This window comes from Phocoena sinus, chromosome 17 (genome assembly GCF_008692025.1).
Source record: "Phocoena sinus isolate mPhoSin1 chromosome 17, mPhoSin1.pri, whole genome shotgun sequence".
In the NCBI taxonomy this organism is placed as follows: domain Eukaryota; kingdom Metazoa; phylum Chordata; class Mammalia; order Artiodactyla; family Phocoenidae; genus Phocoena; species Phocoena sinus.
Window position 1 is genome coordinate 68,819,245 of NC_045779.1, and position 25,341 is coordinate 68,844,585.

At 48.8% G+C, this 25,341-nt stretch overlaps 1 protein-coding gene across 1 annotated transcript in view; it reads right to left on the minus strand.

Annotated features, from left to right (window-relative positions):
• Nucleotides 1-19,638: 19,638 nt before the first annotated feature.
• Nucleotides 19,639-25,341, minus strand: part of ASAP1 (ArfGAP with SH3 domain, ankyrin repeat and PH domain 1) — a 353,144-nt gene continuing 347,441 nt past the window's right edge. Inside the window, 2 exon segments of the mRNA XM_032610031.1 lie at nt 19,639-22,394; nt 24,400-24,522. Of these exon segments, the coding sequence (XP_032465922.1) occupies nt 22,320-22,394; nt 24,400-24,522 (198 nt within the window). The 3' untranslated portion in view covers nt 19,639-22,319.

A 25,341-nucleotide genomic window follows, 5' to 3' on the forward strand; every position in this document is an offset into this window, starting at 1 on the left:
GTCCCACCTCCCAATACCATCACATGAGGGATTAGGTTTCAACACAGGAATCTTGGCGGGACACAAACATGCAGTTCGTACCATCCAGCATCCTGAAAACAGAGCTGATTTTGGAGTCGGGAAGGCCGGCCTACCATTTCCAGTTGTGCAACCTGGGCACGTCATTTAACTTCTGACTCCTTTAATTTGCTTGTCTGTAAAATGGGAATAATAACATTCATTCTGTCGTTGAGAAGGCGCCATGAGATAATGAATTTTGAATGCTCTATACACTGTAACATAGCATATGCACATTTTAGTTTCAGTCTTAGAATCCTGTCCTCCCACGGCACGGGCAGTCCACCCATCTTTCAAGCAAAGTAGCTAGCTCTTTCCATCACATATGCAAAAGCCCCTCAAAACTATGTGTTTCCCTGCTGAGCATTGGCATTTTCCCCAAGAGTGAATGCTACTACGTGTACACGGTAACAGAAGGTAGAAGTCAGGAGACACAGGGACTCCGTTTTTGTCCTGCTGGTTAGTATTTTGCAATTAAGCAGATTCCATTTTCCATTGGGGTAAAAGCAAACTCAGTGACGCTCTATGTACCTGGTCACCTGGGTCCCTTCACCTCCAGCCATTCAGAACCAACAGACTTAAGGGAGGAGACAAAGCCTGAAACTTCTAGGGGCTGCCTTCCTGGAAGGGGGCTTGCAGGTGGCTCAGGCAGCCCCTTCCGGCTGGAGAATCCCACTCAGAGAGGTGGAGAGAGAGCTCACCTTTAGGCTGGGACAGGGATCCTAACCTGCCATGCAGAACCAGGGTTAGTGAGTGATGGTTTCCAGGGGCTGGGAGGAGAAGAGAATGGGGGTAACTGCTTAGGGGTTTCCTTTAAGGGTGATGAACATATTCTGAAACTAAATCAAGGTGGTAGTTGTGCAACACAGTGAATGTACTAAATACCACTGAACTGTTCACTTTAAAATGGTTAACTATATATTGTACATCAACTGTATCTCAATTAAAAAATACAATAAAAATTTAAACAGTTAACTATAGGTTATAAGAATTTTACCTGGATTAAAAAAAAAAACAAAAAAAAAAGGATGGAAGGAAAATTTGGCCAGGGGTGGGGGAAGCTAGTGAGCAGGACCTTTAGGATATTTTTGGAATTTCAACATAGCCACAATAGAGCTGCACAAATGAACCAAAATGTCAGAATCTGGGCAACCAGGCGCTGGAACTCCTTGCGAGCAGCCAGTTTATATAAGGGATCCTTTAACAACTGAAAGTAAAATCAATTAGCATGAAATAATGCAGCTTGGGTATTAACATTTTTATTATTATTGTACCTTAATTTGTGTTTCTGAGAAAAGAGAGTGGCATAGTGGGAAAGTCAGGGTCAAGACAGACCCGAATCCAAATCCTGACTTTAGTTCTCATCAGCCTCAGGACCTTGGGGAAAGTATTCAGCCTCTTGTGTTTCCCTGTCACGTAAAATGGGGTGACGATGACACCGACGCCATGGGGTCATTGCGGGGGCCGAGTGTGGAGCACAGGTAGAATTTCACCTGGAAGATACTTAGTATATGGCCGTTGCTGTGGCTCTTACTATATGATATACAGTGTCTTCCGGAGCACGGGGCCACGGAGAAAAGGAACCAGAGTTCTTGGGGGAACTTTAGAAAGCACTGCCTAGACTTTAGAGCCTTGGAACTGCACAAACCAAAGCACACCTGCAAGAGGGATTTCACACGTGCCCAAGCACAGCACGTGGCAGGCGGCGGTGATGTGACTGACGCAGGCGCAGCCGGCTCCGCTCGCTCTCCGCCCCTCCCGGGAATCGATGGACACGCACGGCTTGTCACTGGTCCCTTGCAAAATGACAATCATCACTAAACGCAAGAGAGCAAAGTGAAAACACTGCCAACTCCCTGGGATCATGTAGTGATGGTGGTGGGAGGGGAAACTAGCCCTTCACACTCTCCGAAGAGCCTAAATCCTGGAGAAAAGCTGGGAGTGATTTTAGAGCCAGTGCTGTTAAACAGTTACTTACGGGGGAATTGCTGTGTAAATGGGTCAACTTTCACTGTGCAGAAAAACTCAATTACGTGGAGGTGTGATCTTGTATCAGTGACATGTTCCATGGGAAATCAAATGGCCCTACGTGAGAAGGCACAGAAATGTCTCCCCTACGATCACACTGATATAAAACCTCTTTCTAAATGAGTCATTTCTCGGAGCATAAAACGTCTCTCTACCCTGGTCCACAAGTATAGGTGTGAGCGTGCACACACACGTGCATACACACCCGGGGCAAGAGGGTGTTTATACGAGTTATTTTTTAAATTATGAAAGTAATACATGGGACTTCCCTGGTGGCACGGTGGTTAAGAATCCGCCTGCTAATGCAGGGGACACGGGTTCGATCCCTCGTCCTGGAAGATCCCACATGCCGCAGAGCAACTAAGCCCGCGAGCCACAACTACTGAAGCCCGCACACCTAGAGCCCGTGCTCTGCAACAAGAGAAGCCACTGCCATGAGAAGCCCATGCACCACAACAAAGCGTAGCCCCCGCTCACCACAACTAGAGAAAGCCTGTGGACGGCAACGAAGACCCAACGCAGCCAAAAATAAATAAAATTTTAAAAAAAGAAGTAATACATGTTCGCTATAGAAAAATCGAGAGAGGGCTTCCCTGGTGGCGCTAGTGGTTGAGAATCCGCCTGCCGATGCAGGGGACACGGGTTCGTGCCCCGGTCCGGGAAGATCCCACATGCCGCGGAGCGGCTGGGCCCGTGAGCCATGGCCACTGAGCCTGCGCATCCGGAGCCTCTGCTCCATAGCGGGAGAGGCCACAGCAGTCAGAGGCCCGCGTACCGCAAAAAAAAAAGAGAAAAGAACAAGCAAAACTCATCCATAATGTCCTGTCCAGGGTCAGCCATTCTTTCTTAACATTTTGATGTATTGTCTCTCAGTCTTGTTAAAATTCATTTTAAAAGTTGCAATCACACTGCAAGCGCATGTTTAATTCGCTTCTTTATTCACTTCTGCTGAGGTAGCTCATCCCACACAGGTTTAAACAATAAACTGGGAGGCCACTGCTGGCCTGAAACCCACACAGAAGGGAAGGAGCGTGTGAGAGAGCAAAGCACTCCTTCAGTGCCATTTCCTCCAGGACAGACGCCATGTCTTGTTCAGCACTGAGGTCCCAGCCCTTAGATGGTACCCGAAACATTATGACTGCTAAATAAAGGTGCGCTGAATAAAGAATGGATGGGCGAATGGGGGAGAGATACTGATACCTTACCTGACAGGCCCAGCCACTGACACCCGCCCATCTGAGCAATAGGGAATGGTGGAGACTGTAGTGAAGGAGAGCACATCCTCCATCGTTAGACATTCACGTTCCAATCTTTACAACACCTTGTGCTCATCAAAAACCAGGCATCTGTTTGCAGTGGGCAACCTCTCAGAGCAGTGTTAGCAAAGCAGGGTCCTTGGAGAACAGTACCAGCATCATCTGGGAACCAATAAGGAAAAGAGTCTCCACCCCATCCCAGCTACCCACTCAGAGACCTGGGGGTGGGGCCCAGCATCCTGGGGTTTGACAAGCCCTCCAGGTGATGCCAGATTCGCTCATATTTGAGAGCCACGGATCTCGGCCCTGGTGCATACTAGAATCACCTGGGGAAGCTGTTTACCCTCCAATACCTGAGCCCAGCCCAAGATTCCAATTTAATTGATCTTGGGTGTGCTCAGACTTCAGCATGTTCTCAGAGCTCTTCAGGTGCTTTTAATGTGCAGCCAGGGCTGAGGAGCCTGACCCGGATGGCAGACAGGTTACAGGTGGCCCTTTTATTCCTCTTGGATTCCTGTGCCTTCCCAGCCACTGTGTTTTCATCATTACTGTGAACACGGTACTGTTATCAAACACACTGATTTTATTTTATTAAGAAATATTTCATGCATACAAGGCGGTGTAGAGATTAACATAGCAAACAACCATGTACCCACCATTAGCTCTGTCGTATCTTATCATCTGGCCATTGTTATGGGCTGACTGTGTCGCCCCCCAAATTCCTGAGCCCCAGGACCTCAGAATGTGACTGTATGAGGCAATAGGGCCTTTAAAGAGGTCCTACAGTTAAAATGAGGCCATTAGGGTGGGCCCTAATGCACAATGACTGGCGTCCTTATAAGAAGTGAAGATTAGGACATAGACATGTACAGAGGGAAGGCAGCCATCTACAAGCCAAGGAGAGAGACCTCAGACGGAATCAACCCTGCCAATACCTTGACCTTGGACTTCCAGCCTCTAGAACTGTGAGACAATAAATTTCTGTTGTTTAAGCCACCCAGTCTATGGTACTTTGTTATGTCAGCCGTGGGAAACAAATACATTCATATTTGCTCAGATTCTCTGAAAAAAACCCGAAAAACATAACAGATAGAACTGGAGCTCCCTCTATTCCGTCCCCTGTTCCTCTCCTTCCTGCTCCAGGGGTAACTTATGTCCTAACTTTAGTCTTTACCTTTCTTACCAGGAGCCAGAACCATATTGTGAATGAGGATTCTGGAGCCAGAACAACTGGGTGGGGAATATTGGTTCTGCCACCTTCTAGCTGTGTGACTTTGACCCATTAATCACCCTCTCTGGGGCCAAATGGTCCTCATCTGTAAACTGAAGATATGAATAGTATCACCTTTGCATGTTGTCTGGAGGGTTAAACGAACTATTGTTTACAAAACACCTAGGATAGAGTTTGGCACATTAAGAGTGACATACACATGCTTGTTAAATATATTTACACTTTTACTACGTAAACATATGTATGCATCTGTGAAATATGCATGAAATATTGTTTACGCGTTTTCAAACTTACATAAAAGGTCTCCTAGTACATATCCCTCTGTAACTTGGGTTTTCTGTTTGAGTTCCAGTGACACTTTTTGCGATGGCTCCATGTGGATAAAGGCTTTCTTTTCATCCCATTAAGGGCCGTAGTCTCAGTGTGTCTATACTGGTCTGCCTACTCTCACTGCCTCACCTGGAGAGCTGCCTCCCTCATGCTGGCCTCTTTTCACCCACGCACAGGACATTCCCCGCCTCCGCAGGGATGTCCCCTGGGTCCCCCCTTCAGCTCTCCCTGAGGCCCTGGCTGCCTCTGGGCCAGCCCTCATGCTTTCCTGCTCTGGTTTCATTTTCCATGGGCCTGGGTTTTAGAAGCTCAGCACTTCTTACATTTCAAAGAATCTCCATAGCCATGGTCTCCTGGGATGTCCCTTAACAGCCCCGTGATGAAGATAAGGCAGTACTCTTCCCTTCCCTTTGCACACAAGGAAACTGAGTCACAGAAAAGTTGAGTGACTTGCAGAAGGTCACACAACGAGTTAGAGACATAGTTAGGTCTCAGCCCAGCTCTCCAGACTCCCAATCCCGTGTTCTTTAACAATTTTTGGTTATGAAAATAATTGTACTTTATGCTTGTAATTTGGAGTTTTATTAGTGTTCCCATTTTGCAGATGAGAAAACTAAGTTTTCCAAAAGCATGGTCCCAGAGCCACCTGCATCAGGATCCCTTGGGGGTACTTGTTAAAAATACAGATTCCCAGGCTTTGCCCCCCTCCCACATTGTCTTGCTCAGTAGGTCTGGGTGGGCCCAGGGACCTGCATTTTCATGGCCGTTGCCAAGTGGTTCTCAGGCACACTCAAGTTTGAGGAACACGGGGGTCTAGAATAAGCCTTGCCCTTTCTTTCACCCAACGCTCACTGTGGCAGGCAGCTTCCGAGGACCTGGGCAGGGTCACCGGCAGCTGCCAGCTCTGAAGTGGGCACATCAACTGTGAAGGCCACAGTAGTGGAGGCCAAAGGCTGGGGAAGCTGAGCAAGATGCCCAGACCCAGCGTGGGGGCAGGGGGGGCGCCTGCAACACGCCTACCGACGTGGGCACCCAGCCCGGAGCCGGCCACAGAGACAGGCCCTGGGGGCAGAAGAGCTGGGCACCTGGAGCTGCTCCAGACAGAAACCCCCATCACGATCGTTAGCGGTGTGCTGCTGGGAGCCCAGTGGCTCCAGTCCATTGGCTGTGCCTCGGCTGGGTGTCCACAGGAAATACTCACAGAGTGTTTACTACATGCCATGCACCCAACTAAGTGCTTGACATACGTGATCTCACTTAGCGGTGGGCACTACTGTCATCTCCATTTTTCAGATGAAGAATCTGAGGCCCAGGAATCTAAATGACTGGCCCAAGGCCACACAGTATGCAAACGGCTGCCTGCATCCATTCTCTTAACCACAATTCAGTACGCCTTCAAGTCATTATTTTTTATGTTTCTGTGTACGTGGCAGAGTGCCTGGAACTGTCAGGGCTAAATAAGTGAGCTGAATGAACGAATACGAATGAATGAAAGAAAATGAATGACTGAAACGCATGTTACAGTCCCCTGGTGTCAACTGACTCTGGCATAACCGCTCAAGCTGTACTTAAAGAAAAAGGCAAGAATTCTCAAAATAATCTTGTATAGTCATTTCTCTCTTTCTTCTTGAAGTTGACTGGGCTGGAAAGAATGCACACGCGTGTACACGCACACAGTTAATTGAGGGTTCTAGTCGGATGCGTTCTGGCTTTTGAGAATCTGACTTGATTTGCTTGAATAGTGAAAGGTGTTAGAGACAGGATCCGGCACTCACTCCTGAAATTCCCTAAGCCTCAGGTTACCCGTCAGGAAAATGGGGATGATCACGGTCCAGCCCATAGGGCCGCGGTGAGGGTTCAATGAGATTAACACAGCTCAGGTGCTTACTGCTGCACAGGGCACACGAGGAGCTGACCGAGAATGTTAGTGGTTGTTGCTTTTTCATTATCGCTATGTGGAGGGAGAAGAGTGCTGGTAAAAATCACATTCATGAAAAGGAAAAGCCCCTGAAGCGTTCTAAGAAAGATGATCTGTAGCGATAGTTGTGGTTACATATACAAATGAAGATGGGGAGGTGGCAAACGGCACAGATAATCCTCGAAAGGTGAATGCCACACGCATTCGTTCCATTTACATTTGTCTTTGACACACATTTTTTCAATATATTGTCATTGCTTTTCGTGCCCGTTTATAAGCTGATTAAGCCACCATCAGACGGTTCCTTGAGCACCAGCTTTGTTGGATGATAGAAGGGTGGCTGTAAAATTGGCTAATGAACAGACCTTGCAATACATGGGGCTTTTGAGTTTACAGAGGGATTTTACACCCACTCTCTTAACCCTCAAATCCTGTCCCTCAAGGTGAGCAGGTACTGCTACTGTCATCCGACAGAAAAGGAAATGGCAGCCTGAGAGTCAAAGTGATGTGCCCAATGCCATCTATTTATACCAGACGCTGGACTTGAACCTGGTCTCCGGACCCCATGGCCGTGCTCAGCTCCGTTACAAGAACCCACTCTAGAATTCAAATGAACCCTTGGATACCTAGGAACCCAGTCACTGGGTAACCCCATTAATATGAATCGTAGGGATCACCCATAGGAAGAGGTTTTACCCATAAAAACAGGTTGGGAGGACTTCTAGCTGAGGTAGGGTAACAGGACTGGAATTATTCTCCATCCTTAACTGAAAAAAAAGGGAAAAAATACTGTTTCAGACACAGGACAATAGGCAGTAAGGACAGTGATTCCTGAGAAAAGATTAAGAGGGTTGTACCTCCAGCCTCTGTGCCTCACTTGGGAATCCTTTTTATCCTTCAAAGCCCAGCCCCACTGTCACCAGCTCCACGAGTATGCCCTGAACATCCCTGTTGGACGTATACTCTGTTCTACCCTGAAATCCTATGGCGATGCGTTTCTGCCTCGCGCTAGGGCTGCCCAAGGACCTGACAGTCAGGAGGCTCCGACCTTCCATCATCTGCACCCCAACTCCAAACACACTGGTCCTCACAGGATGGTGTTCATGAAACTTTTCTGGAAAGAAGAACAAATGATTTTTCCTGTGCCATTTATCCTTAAAAGGAAAAAAAAAAAGCGTTTAAAAGAGTGAATTTATAATAGCCAAGACATGGAAGCAACCTAAATGTCCATCAATGGATGAATGGATAAAGAAGATGTGGTACGTATATACAATGGAATATTACTCAGCCATAAAAAAGAATGAAATAATGCCATTTGCAGCAACATGGATGGATCTAGAGATGATCATACTGAGTGAAGTCACACAGAGAAAGACAAATACCATATGATATCACATATGTGGAATCTAAAACATGGTACAAATGAACTTATTTACAAAACAGAGAGTCTCACAGACTTAGAAAACAAACTTATGGCTACTGAAGGGGAAAAAGGGGAGAGGGATAAATTAGGAGTTTGGGATTAACAGATATACACTAATATATATAAAACAGATAAACAATAAGGTCCTACTATATAGCACAGGGAATTATATTCAATATCTTGTAATATCCTATAGTGGAAAAGAACCTGAAAAAGAACATATATGTGTGTGTGTGTGTGTGTGTGTGTGTGTGTATAACTGACTGAACCACTTTGCTGCACACCTGAAACTAGCACAACATTGTAAATCAACTATATGTCAATTTAGAAAATTAATTAAAAAATAAAAGAGTACAGATATAATCATCATAGTCTCCCTTGATATTTTTGTTTTACAGTTTAAAAAAGTGAATCTTTGGATATGCCACCTGATGGGTACCAGGAGGAACTGTTTTTTTTTTTTTTTTTTTCCTGCAATAGTTGTTGCTGTTTGTGGCACGAACAGGGATAGAACAGATATTATCATCAGAGGACTACAGCTCCGAAAAGTCACGTTCTTGGCACACTGTAGATATTTCGGGAGGACAAGAAAGAGTAAAATGATTCTTTCCAAAATTAACAGTTGGGGAAATGACACTGTTTTAACCTGAATTCCCTCTTCTTTCAGTGAAATAGAATCGTAAACCTAAAACCTTTTTGTTTTTTGGATTGACAAAAGTTCATTATAAACCTTGTTGCGGGAAAAAGAGAAGGTTCTAAATTACCCTGGGATTACCAAGCGACACTCGTCACTATCAGATTATCTTGTTTCATATTCTCCAGGACACTTATTATCAGGTATTAGTTATTCCACTTATTTATTTTCTGTTTCCTCCCACTGAATGGAAGCTTCAGGAAAATGGGGATCTTGTCTATCCTTTTCCCTGTGGTATACTGAGCACAGAGCAGGGCCCAGCACCCAGCGGGTGCTCTGTAAGTATTTCCTGGAAGAACTCAGAACACAGAAGACATTCCCCAGCCCCAGGGCTGCTGGTATTTGCACGCGAGGTCGGACAGCTGTGCTTTATGGGAGAATCCTGTGTACTTTCTCACCAACTGCTGGCTGAAAAGGCCAGAGCGGGAGGGACCACAAGAGGCAAAAATGAATAAACAGACTCAAGATGAGGTTGAGCATGGTGTGGACAAGGGCAGGGAGGATGCCATCCTGACTACAGCTCAGGCCCAGGAAAGAAAAGCAACTTGGTTTTTCATTTCTTTAAAGTTATGAAAGAGTTCCAGCTCCATGATAGAAAGAGCACCTGTCTGTTCTCAAGGCTCTTCTCTTCGGAAAGCCCCTTCCTCACCCCCAGGTCCCAACCGTGAACATCACAACCTTCCTTCCAGGTCCACCTTCTCCACGTACTCGGTCGTGTCTTCACATTTTGCCATGTTTGCATCAGATCTTCCCCTTCCTTCTTTGCTTCTTTCCTGTTCTTTGGGAGGGGGCGATGGGGGAGCGGAAGCCCTATGCCAGCATCCATGCCTGTGGCTCCCCCGCTGCCCCCTCCCTGAGACAACCACTACCCTGTTTGGGGTTAATCATACCCATATATCCATAAGCAACACGTCGAATTTTGTAGATTTTTTTTAACTTCATATAAATGGTTTCATTTCGTATGAACACTTCCGGCAACTTTCTTTTCTACTCCACACTGTTTATTCATGTTGCTACATGTAGCCCATGTCTACTCATTCCGTGATTCACAGCACTCGTTACTACCACGTGAAAAACTGTGGAGTCTTTGTGTCTCTCCCACTTTCTCTTCCCTACCTTTCCCCAGTTGAGTGGGAGCCCCATGAGAGCCGGGATCATTTTTTAGGTATAAGAACTGTACCTAGTACATACCTGAAAATTTTGGCTGATTCATTCCAAGAATTAATCAACATCGGGGAGTATTCTGCTGGATAAACTTAACACGGTTGCTTTGTTCATTTTTCTGGGGACGACATCTGCATTATTCCAATATTTTGCCTTTTAAACAGTGCTTTTGCACGGATCTTCTTTTCCATGTCCCCTTGTGCACAGGAAAGGAAAGGAAAGAATCTCTTTGTACCTGGGGTGGAGTAGCTGAGTAGTAGGTAGATATGCGTAACTTCGAATTTATTAAATATTACTACCCACTTTCCAAAGAGATTATGCTACAATTTGTCACCCCAGCTTACTATATATAATAGATTAAAAAAATATATATCACAATAGAAGAAAGTGCCAAGTATAGTTCTGACCTCAGAACTATGGTATTCAAATCCTTCCAGACTTTTTCCACGTATAAACCATGCATGTAATGGAGATCTTTCTCTTTTGACATGTGGAGAATTTCCAATTTCTTCTTTTTGACAGCCATTAGCATTCCATTGTCAGGAAGCACTTTACCTTTGTAAATCAGTCCCCTGTTGGTGGTTGTTAGATTGTACCCTGAGACACCATATATTAAGTATGTTTGCATGTTTTTTGTGGCTACATATTATTTTATTGGGTGGATGTACCATAATTAATCAGCCATGTGAATTTGTAAAATAACAGCATAGTATATAAATCTTTTATTTTTCTTAGGAAAAATTCTCAAGAGTTGGAATTTTGGCCAGTGTATTAATATTTTGGGGGACCTCTTATGTATTGCCAAAAGGATTGTTATAATTTAGACTGCCCCCATCTTGGAAGCTGCTTTATTGAAGTACCGAGGACATATGTTTTGCTGACTGGACTCTGAGTGTCCACACAGGCGTGTGTGGGGTTGATTATCCTGTGTCCCTGGGGTCTGGCACATAGTAGGTGCATGGGAGATGCTTACTGAAAGACAGGGGGCTCTCGGAGGAGGATGGAGTGTGAGTCTAGGAAGATGGGCCCTGCTGCTGCTTCTGCCACTCCGTTGAGAACAGGGTGGAGCTCACGGATCATCAGCATGGAGTCACAGAGGTTTAAAGGAAGCAAAAGCCACCTGGGTGTCACCTAACCCAGACTCTCTACTCTCCAGCGCTGTGACTCTGGGAGACTTGTTTGAGCTCTTTGTGATAGACAGAATAAAGCAGCCCGCCCCCGCTGCCCCGGCCATGTCCTTACCCCTGGGACTTGTGAATATATTACCTTCCATGGCAAAAGGGACTTTGTGGGTGTGATTAAGGATTCTGAGATGGGGAGACTCTCCTGGATTGTCTGAGTTGGTCCGATATCACAATTCATTCTAAAGGGTGGTGAGAGAGTCAAAATCAGAAAAAGGAGATGTGATGGCATAACCATAGGCCAACCTATGCAATCCCTAACTTCCGGGCGATGAAACTAAAGCGTAGAGGGGAAAAGGCTCGCCCGAGCTTTTTCTGTTGGCTGGAGCCAGGCAAGGACAGGCTCCCCCTCCTCAATTCAGCAGCTCTGGGGGTGGTGACCCCAGTGGGCGGGTTCCAGTTCTTCTCCTGCCCCTGCTGCCCTGCAGAGCTGCCCCTCTGCACTCCTTCTTCCCTCCTAATTGGATGCAGGCACAAGCAGGGTGTTGTTTTTGGCTGCGTTGGGTCTTTGTTGCTGCACGCAGGCTTCCTCTAGTTGCAGCGAGTGGGGGCCACTCTTCGTTGCGGTGCGCGGGCTTCTCATTGCAGTGGCTTCTCTTGTTGCGGAGCATGGGCTCTAGGCGTGTGGGCTTCAGTAGTTGTGGCTCGTGGGCTCTAGAGCGCAGGATCAGTAGTTGTGGCGCACGGGCTTAGTTACTCCGGCATGTGGAATCTTCCCGGACCAGGGCTCGAACCCATGTCTCCTGCATTGGCAGGTGGATTGTCAACCACTGTGCCACCAGGGAAGCCCCACAAGCAGGGTTTTATTTGTGATAGTCCAACTGGACTCCATTTCGACAGCAGACAGACGAGCTGTGTTTGAATACCCTCTACCAGGCCAGAGGAAAGACACCACTTCCTGTAATTCTGACGTCTTTCTTCTCTCAGGATAACGTTGGTGGATTGGGGTCGGGGTTTTAGTGGCCCCCTTACTTAAAGTTGTTGTTTGAGGACCCCCTATGGGCTCTTGGCTGCAGGGAGCGTGAAAGGCAGGCAGAGACGGTACCTATTAGCAGCTTTATGTCTGGTCGGTGGCCTGAGCCCTAGAATAGGCTGGAGGAGACCACGGGTGCTTGTGATGGAGCAGGGCCCCGGCCAGGGTTGGAAGGGGCTGAGGACGGTGAGACAGGATGAAGCTGGAGGGGCCAGGCCAGCACCCAACAAAGCGCTTCTTTTGGCTTCAAGATCCACACATTGCTTTGGTTTAAAAAAAAAAAAATGTTGAACCATGTGAATGTTATTTTTCAAAGGACAGTCCGTGACGACCCACATCAGAGCGCCCAGGCGTATCTGCTACACGCACAAAACCCCGGGTCCCACCTGCTCTGCCTGACCCGCTGACTCAGAATCAGGGAGGTCAGGGTGCGGGGTTTGCATTTTTAACACTCAAGTCTGAGACCCACAGCTTAAGTAGAGAGAAAGACAGATGGACACAGAGATAGATGGAGCTTAATGGGTGGGTTTGCCTCAGGAAGGGGAGCAGCGGGTTCCTGCTCTGGGCTTGGCTCCCCAAGGACGTCCTGACCCCACGGGCACCCTGGGCGCAGGGCGTGGGGAGCTGGGTGTGTCGGAGCCGCAAGAATCCTGCCTGGCAGGGAGGGTTCTCTAAGCAGAGGTGATGTGTTACCGTGAAATCAGCACTTCCCAGCCTGACTCATGGAAGGGAGTGACTTTACTGTTAAGAGCCAGAGGGGCAGAGATGAGGCACTTCTAGAGTTTCATTTCTGTTTTGAAATTCACAGCTCAACCTTGGGTGGTGTGTCCGTGATCCCTGAGTATACCTGTCTGTTAAAGGAAGTCTGGCTTTGGAACCACCAGATCTGCTCCCCCGGGGATCTGAGACCCTGCCCCTTGCCCTCAGCCCCTCTGCAGGCCGACCTCACGGGCTGCGGGCTTCGTCAGAGCAGCCAGGCCCCGGGCTCCAGGGGCACAAATGCCCAGCTGGGCTCTGCTGCAGGGGCTGGGGTGGTGGCTACCGCGGGGAAGACTGAGAAACCCCTGATGGGGTCAAAAGGCTACTTCCTCTTGAAAGGAGAGCGAAACCACACTTTCTTTTGGTTTCAATTATTGGTAACGTTCTTACTGGCCCCAGAAGCTGAGAAACATTTGTTGGTCTCCGATTTAATAACAATAAAAGCAAAAGTAGTAATATTTAGCCCTTTCGCCCTCCCCACTGCCCTAAGAGGTAGCAGGTTCAGGCATCTAAAGGCAGCTTTGAGCAATCAGGAAGGCTCAGGGGATGGAGGGTGGAGGCAGCCCGGCGGGGCTCTTTGGCATAAAGAGCAGGGTGGGAGAGGGGATTACCCCCGACACAGCCCTAACAGACGCCAGACCAGATGTAGGCCTTACATTATAGTAAAAAAATTTATCAAAGTAAAGTGTGCACAGTTAACCATTATACAGGAGGGCCTGCTCCAAAATGTTCCAAGTTGTTCTCTGTCCATCTCCATTTGTGAGGGCAGCGGTAGTACCCACATTCCATGGACAAGAAAATTTAGGGGACTTCCCTGGCGGCACAGTGGTTAAGAATCCGCCTGCCAATGCAGGGGACACGGGTTCGAGTCCTGGTCCCGGAAGATCCCACATGCCGCAGAGCAACTAAGCCCGTACGCCACAACTACTGAGCCTGCGCTCTACAGCCTGCGAGTCACAACTACTGAGCCCACGTGCCACAACTACTGAAGCCCGCGCTCCTAGAGCCCTGCTTCGCAACAAGAGAAGCCCACGCACCACAGGAAGAGTAGCCCCCACGTGCCGCAGCTAGAGAAAGCCTGCACGCAGCAACGAAGACCCAACACAGCCAAAAATAAATAAATTTATTTTTTTAAAAAAGAAAATTTAGGGTTCAGAGGGGCCAGCTAACTTGCCCACATTCACTCAGCTATGGGGCGGGGGGCATGCAGCATCAAACCCAGGGCCAGAGAATCCACTGCCCACATCTATGCTCGCAGAGGCCCCAGTGACGCTTAACTTAGCCTGAACTGTGGTATTACTGGAGAAGAACCCAAGTTCATCTCAAATATTTTGGTGATTTGCCTGGCTTTTGAAGGCTTTGGAGTTTGTGATTCCTGAACGTTCCATCTTCTTGAGGACAAGGTCCATGTTCAAAAGGGTAGAAGGGAAAGATAACACACAGAATGAGAGAAAATTTTTGCAAATCTCACATCTGATAAGAGACTTTATCTAGAATATATCAAGAATTCCTACAACTCAGTAACAAAAGGACACATAGGCAAAGGTTCTAAATGGCCATTTCCCCAGAGAAGATGTACACACGGCCAGTCAGCACATGAAAATATACTCAACATCACGTCATCAAGGAAACGCAAATGAAAACCACAGTGAGATACCACTCCACACCCACCTGGCTGGCCGTAATAAAAAAGAGAGATCATAACAAGTGTTGTCAAGGATGTGGAGCAACTGGAGCCCTCGTCCACTGCTGGTGGGAATGCAAAATGGTCCAGCTACTTTGGAAAATAGTCTGGCAGTTCCTCAGGCGGTTACACAGAGTCACCCTCTGACCCAGCAATTCAACTTCTAGGTATACGCACAAGAGAAACGAAAACATCCGTCCCCGCAAAAACGTACACACGAACGTTCATAGCAGCATTATTCATAATAGTCAAAATAGTGGGAACAACCCAACTGCTCAGCAGTGGAAAAACAAAATGAAGGATATCCATACAGTGGAACATTACTTGGCAATAAAAAGAAATACTGATACATGCTGCAACACGGATAAACCTTGAAAACGTTATGCTGAGTAGAAGCCGCCAGTCACAGAGGACCATCTAGGATTCCATTTATATGAAATTTCCAAAGGAGACAAATCTCTGTAGAGACAGGAAATAAATTAGTGGTTGTCAGGGGTTGGAGGAAAATGGGAGTGATTGCTAAAGGGTATAAGGTTTCATTCGGGGGTGAGGAAAATGTTCTAAAATTGATTGTGATGATGGTTGTACAATTCTAAAAACAAACCACTGAAATGTAAACTTGATGAGTGAATTGTATGGTATATGCGTTATATTGCAATAAGGCTGTTATAACATTTTTTTAAAGAGTATAGGGAGGTGGGGGGGTAGGTGATGGGTGTTCCTCACATGGGGCCAAGCAGGTAGCTAGGTCAGAAGGGGCTTATCCTCATTAGCCCTAATTTCACCTCTGCGTTTTAGCAGACTTTACTTTTTAAAACACTTTTGTTAAAGTATAACCAGTGGTCTGCTGGAGCTGGCTCAGTCCCACTTGCAAGAACGGATTGTAACGGATCGTATACCTCTTTTCCCAATTTGGCATTCAGCGACATCATATTGGTAGCTTGGAATCAGCCGTGGTAGAAATATTTACACCATGGGAATTGGCAAATGCTACAAATAAGGGCCTTAAAATATATATATATATTTTTTGAGAGCTGGTTACACATTTATCAGCATTGTACTGAGGATAACATACACACAGAAAAGTGCACATATCAGAAGCAAACAGCTCGAGGAATTTTCACAAACTGAACCAAACCTGTGTAACTAGCACCCAGAAGAAGAAAGAATAGCATCTGTATCCCAAAGTCCCTCCCCCAGCCTCCCTTCCAAGTTCCCCTTCAGGTAACCGTGATTGTGACTTGTAACCACATATATGACCTATTTTTGTACATTATGTAGAATCAAAGGTGAATTCTCCTGAGTGTGGCTTCTTGCCTCAATCAACATCATTTGTGACATTCACCCCTATTGTGTGTGGTTGGTTCATTCTCACTGCTGTACACATCGCGTGAAGATGCCCCTATTTATATAACCATTCTACTGGGACGGACATTCAGGTAGTTTACAGGTTTTTACTGTTATCAACAGTCCTGCTATGGACACTCCAGCATGTTTTTCTGCCCAGCACATGCACGATTTCTGCCCGGGAGCCTTGGGTCACGGGGCATGTGCATACGTCTAGCTGTTGTAGACATTCAGCCGATTTCACTTTGACTCTGCTCCTATTCTCGGCCTACCCAGACTCCCTTCCCTTCCCCTCGCCGTGTGAGCTGCTCATCACCCGCACCCCCTACTTGGGCACAGACCAGACTCAGCTTCGGCTTTAGGCTGGAGAGTGGACCCCAGCCACCGGCACTGGTCTGGAAGGGAAAGCGGGGCAGCCTGGGTGCACTCGCGGCTCATCAGCTCTAGAGCTTTCTTACGGTGGCAGAGCCGTAAAAGGGGACCCAGATAGGGAAGCAGTCGACTGCTCTCCGGAGGTGGAGCAGGCCAGGGGAGTCCTGGTGTCTGGGTTTTCTAAGTGGTTCCAGCTGAGCAGGAACTAAGCTTGCGCATTCAGACAACGTATTCTTGTGCGTCTTTGTTCTGCGGCTTAATGCACCATAGAAAGAGGCCCATTGTCAGGCCTCCTGTTTACTGGGTGAGAGTCAGCAGTATGCAGTGGGCAGAGCAAACCTGGACCAGAGGCTCCCTCTGACTCTTGGTTGGGGAGGACGTTCCCGCCACCGAACATGACCCCCGTTTTCAACAGCGGGCGTTCTTTTACTTATTTTGCCAGGAGGTTTCATGTGCTCACTCGCACAAGGAATACTTGGAGGTTACCAACTGCACGTCAAGCACTGAGGAGATCTGTGTGATTCCTCACTGGTATCTGGGGAAGGTGAGGTTTACAGTTCTTGTTGGGAGACTGAGAGGGACCCGTGCCCGCTGGCGGTACCTGGGGACACCTGCGGATACCGGTAAAACGCAGATCCCTGGGCCCCTCCTGAGACTCCAGGTTCAGGGCCGAGGAATCTGATTTTAATGCCGAGGACCCCAGGTCACGCTGGCCCAAATCTCAAAACCTGGCCCTGCTGGATTCTCAGGCCAGCATGCAGGTGACACGTGTGCCATCTCTCGTCCTCAGATCTGCTTGGACCTATAAAGTGAAGGTTTAACTCCTGTCCGAAGATGTGTGAAGCCGAACAGGGCTTCTCCCCTGGTGGTTTTGAAGAAGGTCAACGTTTTGGCCTTCTGAGCCTCTGACTAGGGTTTGCTGTGTGGTAAGATTTTTGCAAAACAGCTGTGTTTACCTGAGCTCTGATCCCTGTTTTCAGGAGCTTAAGGGTTTCAATGCCCGCACATGGGGCTGCGGTGCTGACGGACAGACGCACTCACTCAGCCACCGCTTTCTTCTCAGTCACAGGCTGCACGTACCGGGACACCGGATGCCAGCCCGACCTCTGCAGAGCAGCTGTCCAAGAACTACTCACCCGGGGCCCCTTCTGCAAAGGCCGTCACTTCTCCGGACTGCAAACTTCGTTGCACTTCCTGGTTTACACTTCCCCGGGGCTGACCTGCCCTGCAAGGCTGGAGTGGGCCGGCTCGGACCCAGTCAGTAGCAGCAGAGGCAACACAAGGTCATGGTTGGGAGCTACACGGGCCCTGACCCTGGGTTCGAGTCCGGCCCCTGCCCCTCACAATCGATTTGATTTTTGGCAAGTTACATCTTCACCTAAGCATCAGTCTCCTAAACTGTAAAACGGGTTAAGACAATCGTTCCGCTTCAGAGTGTGGCTGGGACGAGCGCGGTCGTGCTGATATGGCACTGGGCCCGGGGTCGTGGCCGCGATGCAGGTTAGCAGTTCCCGTGCGGGAGAGGCCCCCCGGGAAGGAGGAGTGCACGACTGCTGGGGAAGGGTTCCTGCCTGTGCCTTCACTACTGGTCCCTGCTCCGGCTGCTGCAGGTACGTCACACACTGTCCCACTGGCCTTTGCGCAAGCTCTCTGCCTTCACCTGCTCAGTCGTGCAGGCCCCCAGGATGGGCACAGACCCCCTTCCTCCAGGAAGCCCACCGGCTTCAAATTACCCACATACTGCAGATTCGGGGAAATGAAAGATTTCCATTTGGGATGGATGAGAACACGTGGGGGGCAAAGTAGAGTAGGTTGAATTGCCCCATAATTGTCAACACTCCTACCCCACCCCTGCCGCACATACACCCACATTCTGGGAGGAGGAAGACTTAAAAAATACGGCGGGGGGCACAGGGTCAGGGGAGAGGAGGGAAACGCAGGGCTGGGGAGGGAGAGGTCGGGGAGGCTGGTGCCGAGGCCACAAAACCTTGGGCCTCCACCTGCTGCCGTGACTCACTGTGACCTTGGGCAAGCCACTTCAGCCCTACGAGCACATCTCCTCATCTGAAGATGGGCCGAAGGAGGAGGATTTCTGCCTCCTACAGGACCAACTCCACGTACAGGGAACAGCAGCCCATCTACTGTCCAGGGCTTGAAGGACCCCAGGGAGAGAGATCAGGGTGCCCTCCTGTTCCTAGCATCCCTGGGAGATGGGCCACGGGGGGCTCACAGCATACTGGAGGGGCTGCTTTCAATGGGGGGCCAGTGTGTTGACCTCAAAGAGAGGCTGCTCCAGGTTTAAAACGATACATAACCAACGCAACCACTGAAGCATTCTGTAATTAGATGGAAAGCTGGCTGCCATCCAGGTAATTACGGCTTGAAACACCCAGCTAATTATGGTCACCTCTCCCAGATACATCCCGATGCAAAGTCACAGGCTTCTGTGCCAAACCCCATTTTCCCCACAGGTTGGTCTGTAGGGTTTATCTTGCCACGGTGTGTGAACAGGCGTCAAGATCTACCCACCTTCACGAAAGGAGACAAAAGAAATGCTGAGACCAACACTTCGGAATCTTCAACGCCGTGGTGTTGGTCAGCTTTCCACGGCTGTATTTCCCTGGCTAGAATTTCATGATGCTGACCACCTCCCACGTGGTGGAAATTCTGAGGATGGCCTTGGAGCCAGAACTACTCACCCGGACCCCCATGGCTGCTGCGCGGTAACGGATCTTCCTAAGCCTCCTGTCAAGCTCTGTGAAGCCGGGAGGGCTTGCTGAGGGCGAGATGAGATAACGCTGCCCAGTGCCTGGACCTGGGTCTGCTCATGGTGCAGTGGCACCAGTGGTGACAGCAACATGACACAAGTGCATGCACAGAGCTTGGTCTGTGCTGGGTGCCATCCAAGAGCTTTTAATGCATCAACACGTAATCTTCATGACTGCAGGCTGGGTGCCTGGAGGTGGGAGTGGGAATTGGGCGGGGGGTGGGGGAGGGAGGGAGGGAGGGAAAACCAAAACATTGAGAGGTCCGTGGCTCGTAAGCCGAGGAGAGGGAAGCACATTATTTAACCAAAGTGAGCGTTAATGTAGAAGTTGAATGACTTGTGTTACCTACCCTCCCCCGCCCCCGCAAAAGCACAGCCAAGTGAAGTTTTGATTTCCTCCAATCAGAAGAGTAGTGGACAACTCACAAAATGGCCTGATGTCAGATGTTTGGGATCAACTGAGAATATGTTTATTTAAAAGCAATTTTAAATATTAAAAAAAGTAGAAATGAACACATACAGTACTTGAAGACTGTCACATTAAATACATGTGAAATGATGAGCGTACTGATGCTTGAGCGGAACATCCAGGTGGGAATTCGGAATTTAACTCGTGGCGCCATGGGAACCCTATACAACATGTTGAAAGTTCTAGGCAATAAAAAAATAACTAGCAATTGCTGTTCAACAGTAAAATAAGACACACACACTACTTGCAGAGCATAACTTTCCCCTCTGGGCGGGGAGAGAGAACTAATTAGCTATTCTTTCCATAGGTTCCATACCTTCAAAATACTCTATGTCATGTACAAAATTACAGATAGTGGATCACTGAGTTTAAGAACAATACCACATTCAAACTCAACCAAGGTCGCCAGAGGTACTTACACCTAGTTTTCCTACGTCCCACAGTAAGCTGGGTTAGAGAGAACTCAAATTCCTGATGGAAAACAAAAACAAAACCAGAAGAAAAAAAACAAAACCCAAAGGTTTTTTTTTTTTTTTAAAAAGAGGCATTTGTGTAAAAGTCGCTCCAAAAGGGGAAAAAAATAGACATTGACTCCATGTAATTTTAGATATCTACCTCTTGTGTTTTTTTAAAAAGCCAGTTTATTTTGAGATCAGTTGAAAATACTGTAGGCCACAAAAATGAACGGTGCTTCAATACAACTTAAGAAGTATAGAGGAATGAACTGGGACACTAAATAACTTCAGACAGTGACTTCCTGGCCTGACACCCATGTGGCTTAAACACTGAGGCTGTGAACACTATCAGCCACATACACCAGCACGTCGGCTGGCTCCCGGTGTCTTGTTCTGTGTGGGGTTCACGTGTGCCATGACGCTGAGGAAGCAGTTGCTTAAAATCGCTTTCCAATAACAGCTGATACGTTGCAGGTTTGTCATGCAAGGTTTATTGATTGGGTGGCTATTCAAAGTTTTCATAGCAATCACTTAAGCAGAACTAAATTAATATTCACTGAGCACGGACTCTAGACTCTATTAAAGAAGGCTTCCCCTAAGGGTTTGGTTGGGAGTTGTGCTTCTGTGAAATGAACATTTCTTACTCATCGCCAAGATTATCTGCTTAAAAATATTAGTTTTCTGTGCTGTTGCCAACACAGCAGTTTAAGCAAACTTAACGCCAGAACGACACACGAGCCTCGGAATCAGAGAGCAGCCCCACTGACTGTGGAGTGAAATGACTGTATCCTTCCCCAAAATTCAGACTGACGTAAAAGACTGAAAAACTCACGATATTCTTAATGGTCTGATGAACACAGCTGGGATGAGAAGAAAACCGAGAGGGGCAGAGACTCCCGGCAGGAAGAGCGTGTTTCACAGTGCAATTCATAGCAGCGTTCCAAAACTTGGTTATGAATTGACTTGACGGTAACGTGTCTGTTGAACAGAGCTGGAGATTGGAAAACTTATCTATGACTGGGGCTTAGTAAAGAAAACGGAAAAAAGAGAAGGATGGTTTCAGCACCTGGATTCTGCTGGGGGGATAAATGATGTGCAGAACTGACTTTTGAATTCGTCATCTTCTTGAATAATCTTTTGAAAGTTTAAATTTATCAAGAACAAAACTCAGAAAAGACTTTAAAATGGACACATTGGGGGCGTTAGCACATTTGAGGGATGCTAATTCATAATGTGATATGTAAATGCATACTCTCGAGAAAGCCAAATGACTGACTGGAAGCAAATATTGTTGCAACCTTATAATTTCTCCTTTAATGGCAATCAAGTTTAAAAAATGTACAGTTCAACTTATCCACACTAATCCTTTATAAAAGGCAGGTTTCGGGTAAGCTTCTAAATGCATGCATAATGTAGAGGCTAATATTTTCTGGCAGTCCTTGGTTCCTGAAAGTTGAACTTCATCAGATGTCTTAAACTTCTGTGAAAATAGTCGTGAAGGATATGTTATTTTTGCATAATGAGGTAATATCTCAGGGGCGGGTACTCATCCTCTTAAGACAGTGCAAACCCACTTGTCTAAACCTGCATGAGGCTTTGGGCACTGCAAAATGCCACCCAAGGTTTTGGGTCAGTGAATATTTTGCTCGAGGAATAACACTTATATTTAACTGAGCACTTTTCTGTAATAAATACCAAGGTCGGTTTTTGCAGCTGTAAACTGTGTACACAGATAACTACAGGCTGGTCTGTCATGGAGCCGAAAGTTTCACCTGGAAAACAGAACCCACCTCTTTGCTAACGGTGCATTTTCAGTAACACAATGGAGAATACTGTATTGTCAGGAACAGAGAGGCAACTCTATGCCCTTCAACGGTTGCTGGAGACCACTTCTATTTGCAAGCCAGCAGTTCCTATATTCCTGTTTTTGTTTGTTGGCTTGGGAAACAGCATAGAGAGAGATGTAAGTGCTAGATGTCAAGGACGGCTTTGGCAAACCAGTAAGGCGCACCGGGTCCCAAGGCTACCCTAATACTGGCGAAGGCAGAGACCACAGGGTATTTACAACACACGCTACGTTCCCCTCCCGCGGCGGCCCCTCCGGGAGCCTCCCGTTCAGTGACAGCAGCTATATACACGGTGAGCACAGGGCCACGTGGACGCAGCAGTCTTGCATGACAGGTGCAGACAGTCTGAAGGTTCTGCTTTTTGCTAGTCAGACAGGATGTGGACAAAGGACACCGGAAAGACCCCCTTCCTCTCGGGCTGCCCTTCGATGTGCCCGATCTGCAGGGAGAAAGGAGAGGTGTCAGGCTGGAGGTGGCCGGTGGGTCAGAGCCCCCGGAGTTGGCCCTGACCCGGGCGGGACGCAGGCCCTGGTGAGACACAACACGTAAGCACCACACGGGGGTGGGGGGGGGAACCACGTTCACGTGGATCGCTGCACCCACAGACAGCCCCGGGAGGTGCAGTCCCGTGACCCCTCACTTTGTACACAAAGGGACAGCGACCCAGAGAGGGGGCCGACCTGCCACGGTCTCGCCCAGGCTGCAGCTTCAACAATGCGCTCAACCAGGCTGTCTGGCCACCTTTCCTGCTGGGCGACCTCAGGCAAACCGTGCTAAGCCTCCTGTCTGTAAAGCGGGGCTAAAAAACCCCTATTTCTCAGCTTGTTGAGAGATTACACCAACGATTATGTACATGGAAGGGCCTCTGTGTACCAAGAACCTGCTTTCTGGCTGCTGTGCGGGGGAAGGACATTGTGACAGTTTGAGATGGACGAGGGCGAGTTTTACAGCCGTTTTGTCGTCTGCTGCCTAAACCTGTGAACCGTGGTTACCTGACAGAAGTTCCTAATAACTTCAGTTACACCAGCATTAACTGCATTAAAGAGAAGCCTACGAGGAGAAAGAATAACGACACGCACGCTGGCTTCACACGACAGTTACGGAGAGAGATCCAGGCCCGCTCTCATTTCCCTGCATGAAGCACCTGCCACACAGAGGGTGGCCGGCGCAGGAGCTGCACGTCAGCCCAGGGCTGCTTCCTTCGTTTACCGGGACTGTGGCCTCGGGCGGTCACCCAGGCCACTGTCCACCAGCTTCCCTTCTGGAGAGTGGAGTGAGGCCCGGCCGACCCACCTCACGGGGTCTTAACTGGTGTCGTGCACGTGAGTTCTTAGACTCATGCCCCACTTTTCAGAGGAGGAAACAGGCTTGCTGAAAGGACATGCTTTATCCAGGGCCTCAGAGCGAGTCACCTTGGGCCTTTAGGGTCCATCTCCTTGTCAAGAGTCTAAGCTACCAGACTCCCATGGCAGAGAGAGTCCAGGGTCCCTCAACCTCGGCACTCCCTGTTCCAAACACTGCTGGATGCTTAGCAGAAGCCTTGGCTTCTGCCCCCAGAAGCAGGAAGAACCCACCCTGCCCAGGTCCTGACAGTCAAAATGTTTCCAGATGTTGTCACATGTGCCTGGAGGGCAAAACTACTCCTGGCTGAACCAGTGCTGCAGTCCAAGCAGAATCCCCACGGCTGCGGCCAAGAATCTGAAGTCGCTGTCTGGGCCCAGAGGAGGGGAAGCCAAAAGTACACGTGTGCGTACGCGCGCGCGTGTGTGTGTGTGGACGTGCACACGTCCTGGGCATCAGCAGGCTCTGCTAGCTCAGCCGTGAACCACAGGTTCCTTTCTCGGCAGACAGAGCCGGGCCCCTCTGGGCAGGAGGGGCTCAGGCTGCCAAGGAAGAATTCCCACGCTGGGGTCAGGAAACGATCGACTAGGAAAGCACAGGAGGCTTTTGCCCGCTGCACCTCTGCCTGGCAGGGCCCACGGGAGGCTCCCTCTGGCCGCAACCTAGACAGCTGTGCACATGTCAGCCACCCCTGCAGCCACCGAGAACCGGGGCATCTTCAAGCGCCACGGCGGGAGGACAGGGATGCCTTTCCTTCCTGACGCCTGGGCAGCAGGCTTTCACGTAAAAGGAGTTTCACATATTCTCATTCAATCTGCTAGAGTCACGTGAAGCAGGGATCATGCCCCACTTGACGGAAAGAGAACTGCAGGCGGGATGAAGGATGGAACTCGGGAAGAAGGACGCACGGTGGTGAAGGGCAGGGCCTGAGCAGAGCTTGGCTGGAAAACCAGAGAATATCTAGAGCTTACAGGTTGTGGTGGGATAAGGCTAAAGCATGTGTGAAGGTGAATTCTCCTGACCCGGTTTCAAAGCTCTGGCCGCTGGTGAAGAGGCGGGGCTGGCAGGCCTGGGGCGCCCCGGTCCTCACGACTGGTACATACCCACCACTCCTGGTCTTCCTCTCCGGTGACCACGATCACCTCGCCCTCCATGAAGGTCAGCTCGTCGTCATTGTCTGCCTGGCAGTCATAGATGGTCTTCACTCGCCTCACCTTACTTTTCCCCTTCAAAAAGAAACGGGGTTTTAGCTCACAGGACAGACCGAAGGGAAAGAGACACACTGACCTTGGGCGATTGAGTTAACCTCCCTGAGCCTCAGTTTCTCCTCGGTGAAAGGGGGGAGGCTTGTGGGCAGGCGCCCCGAGCCTCGGGTGCCCTCCAGACACGACAGCCCCTCTGCCCCGAGCAGCAGGGCAGAGCCCGGTGTGAGCGAGCAGGCAGCCCTGATGACTTCCATCGGACGGCAAACATCACGGGCAGGGACCAAAATCCAGCTTCATCCAGAACTGCAAAGCGCTCTCCCCTTCCCCAACCCATGGCAGCTTGCAGAGATGACTGCAGAGTCTAAAAATGGTTTGGGGAAACATGCTGCAAAGCAGGACGCGCAGCTTCTGCACACGGAACGCGTGGCAAAAACACATTTCTCAGCCCCTCGTGCAAAGCGCTGAGTCAGCACACGCTGGTTAAACAGGGCAGGGCAGCCCGGGGCGGGGAGGACGCCAGGCAGCTCCCCAACACGTTTTAGCTTTTGACCCGTTTTGACTTGGGCTTTTATTTGTTGGATTTCTAGTTCTTTGCAAACAGGAAGATGGAAATGGGGAAACGACCTTCTAGAGGATGTTTCTGGTGCCCAGCTTATTAAACAATTAGGAAGAAAAAAAGCAAGCTGTGTCTCTAAAAGTTTCGGGTCAAGCGCTTTTCCTCTGTCTGCTGGTTTCTCCCTCGGTCAGTCACCCTGACGACCCGCTGGCTTCTGCAGCCCTCTCCCTGGGCTGTGCTGGAGCTGGTGGGGTCTGAGAAGCCGGCGGAGCTGTGGCCAGTAG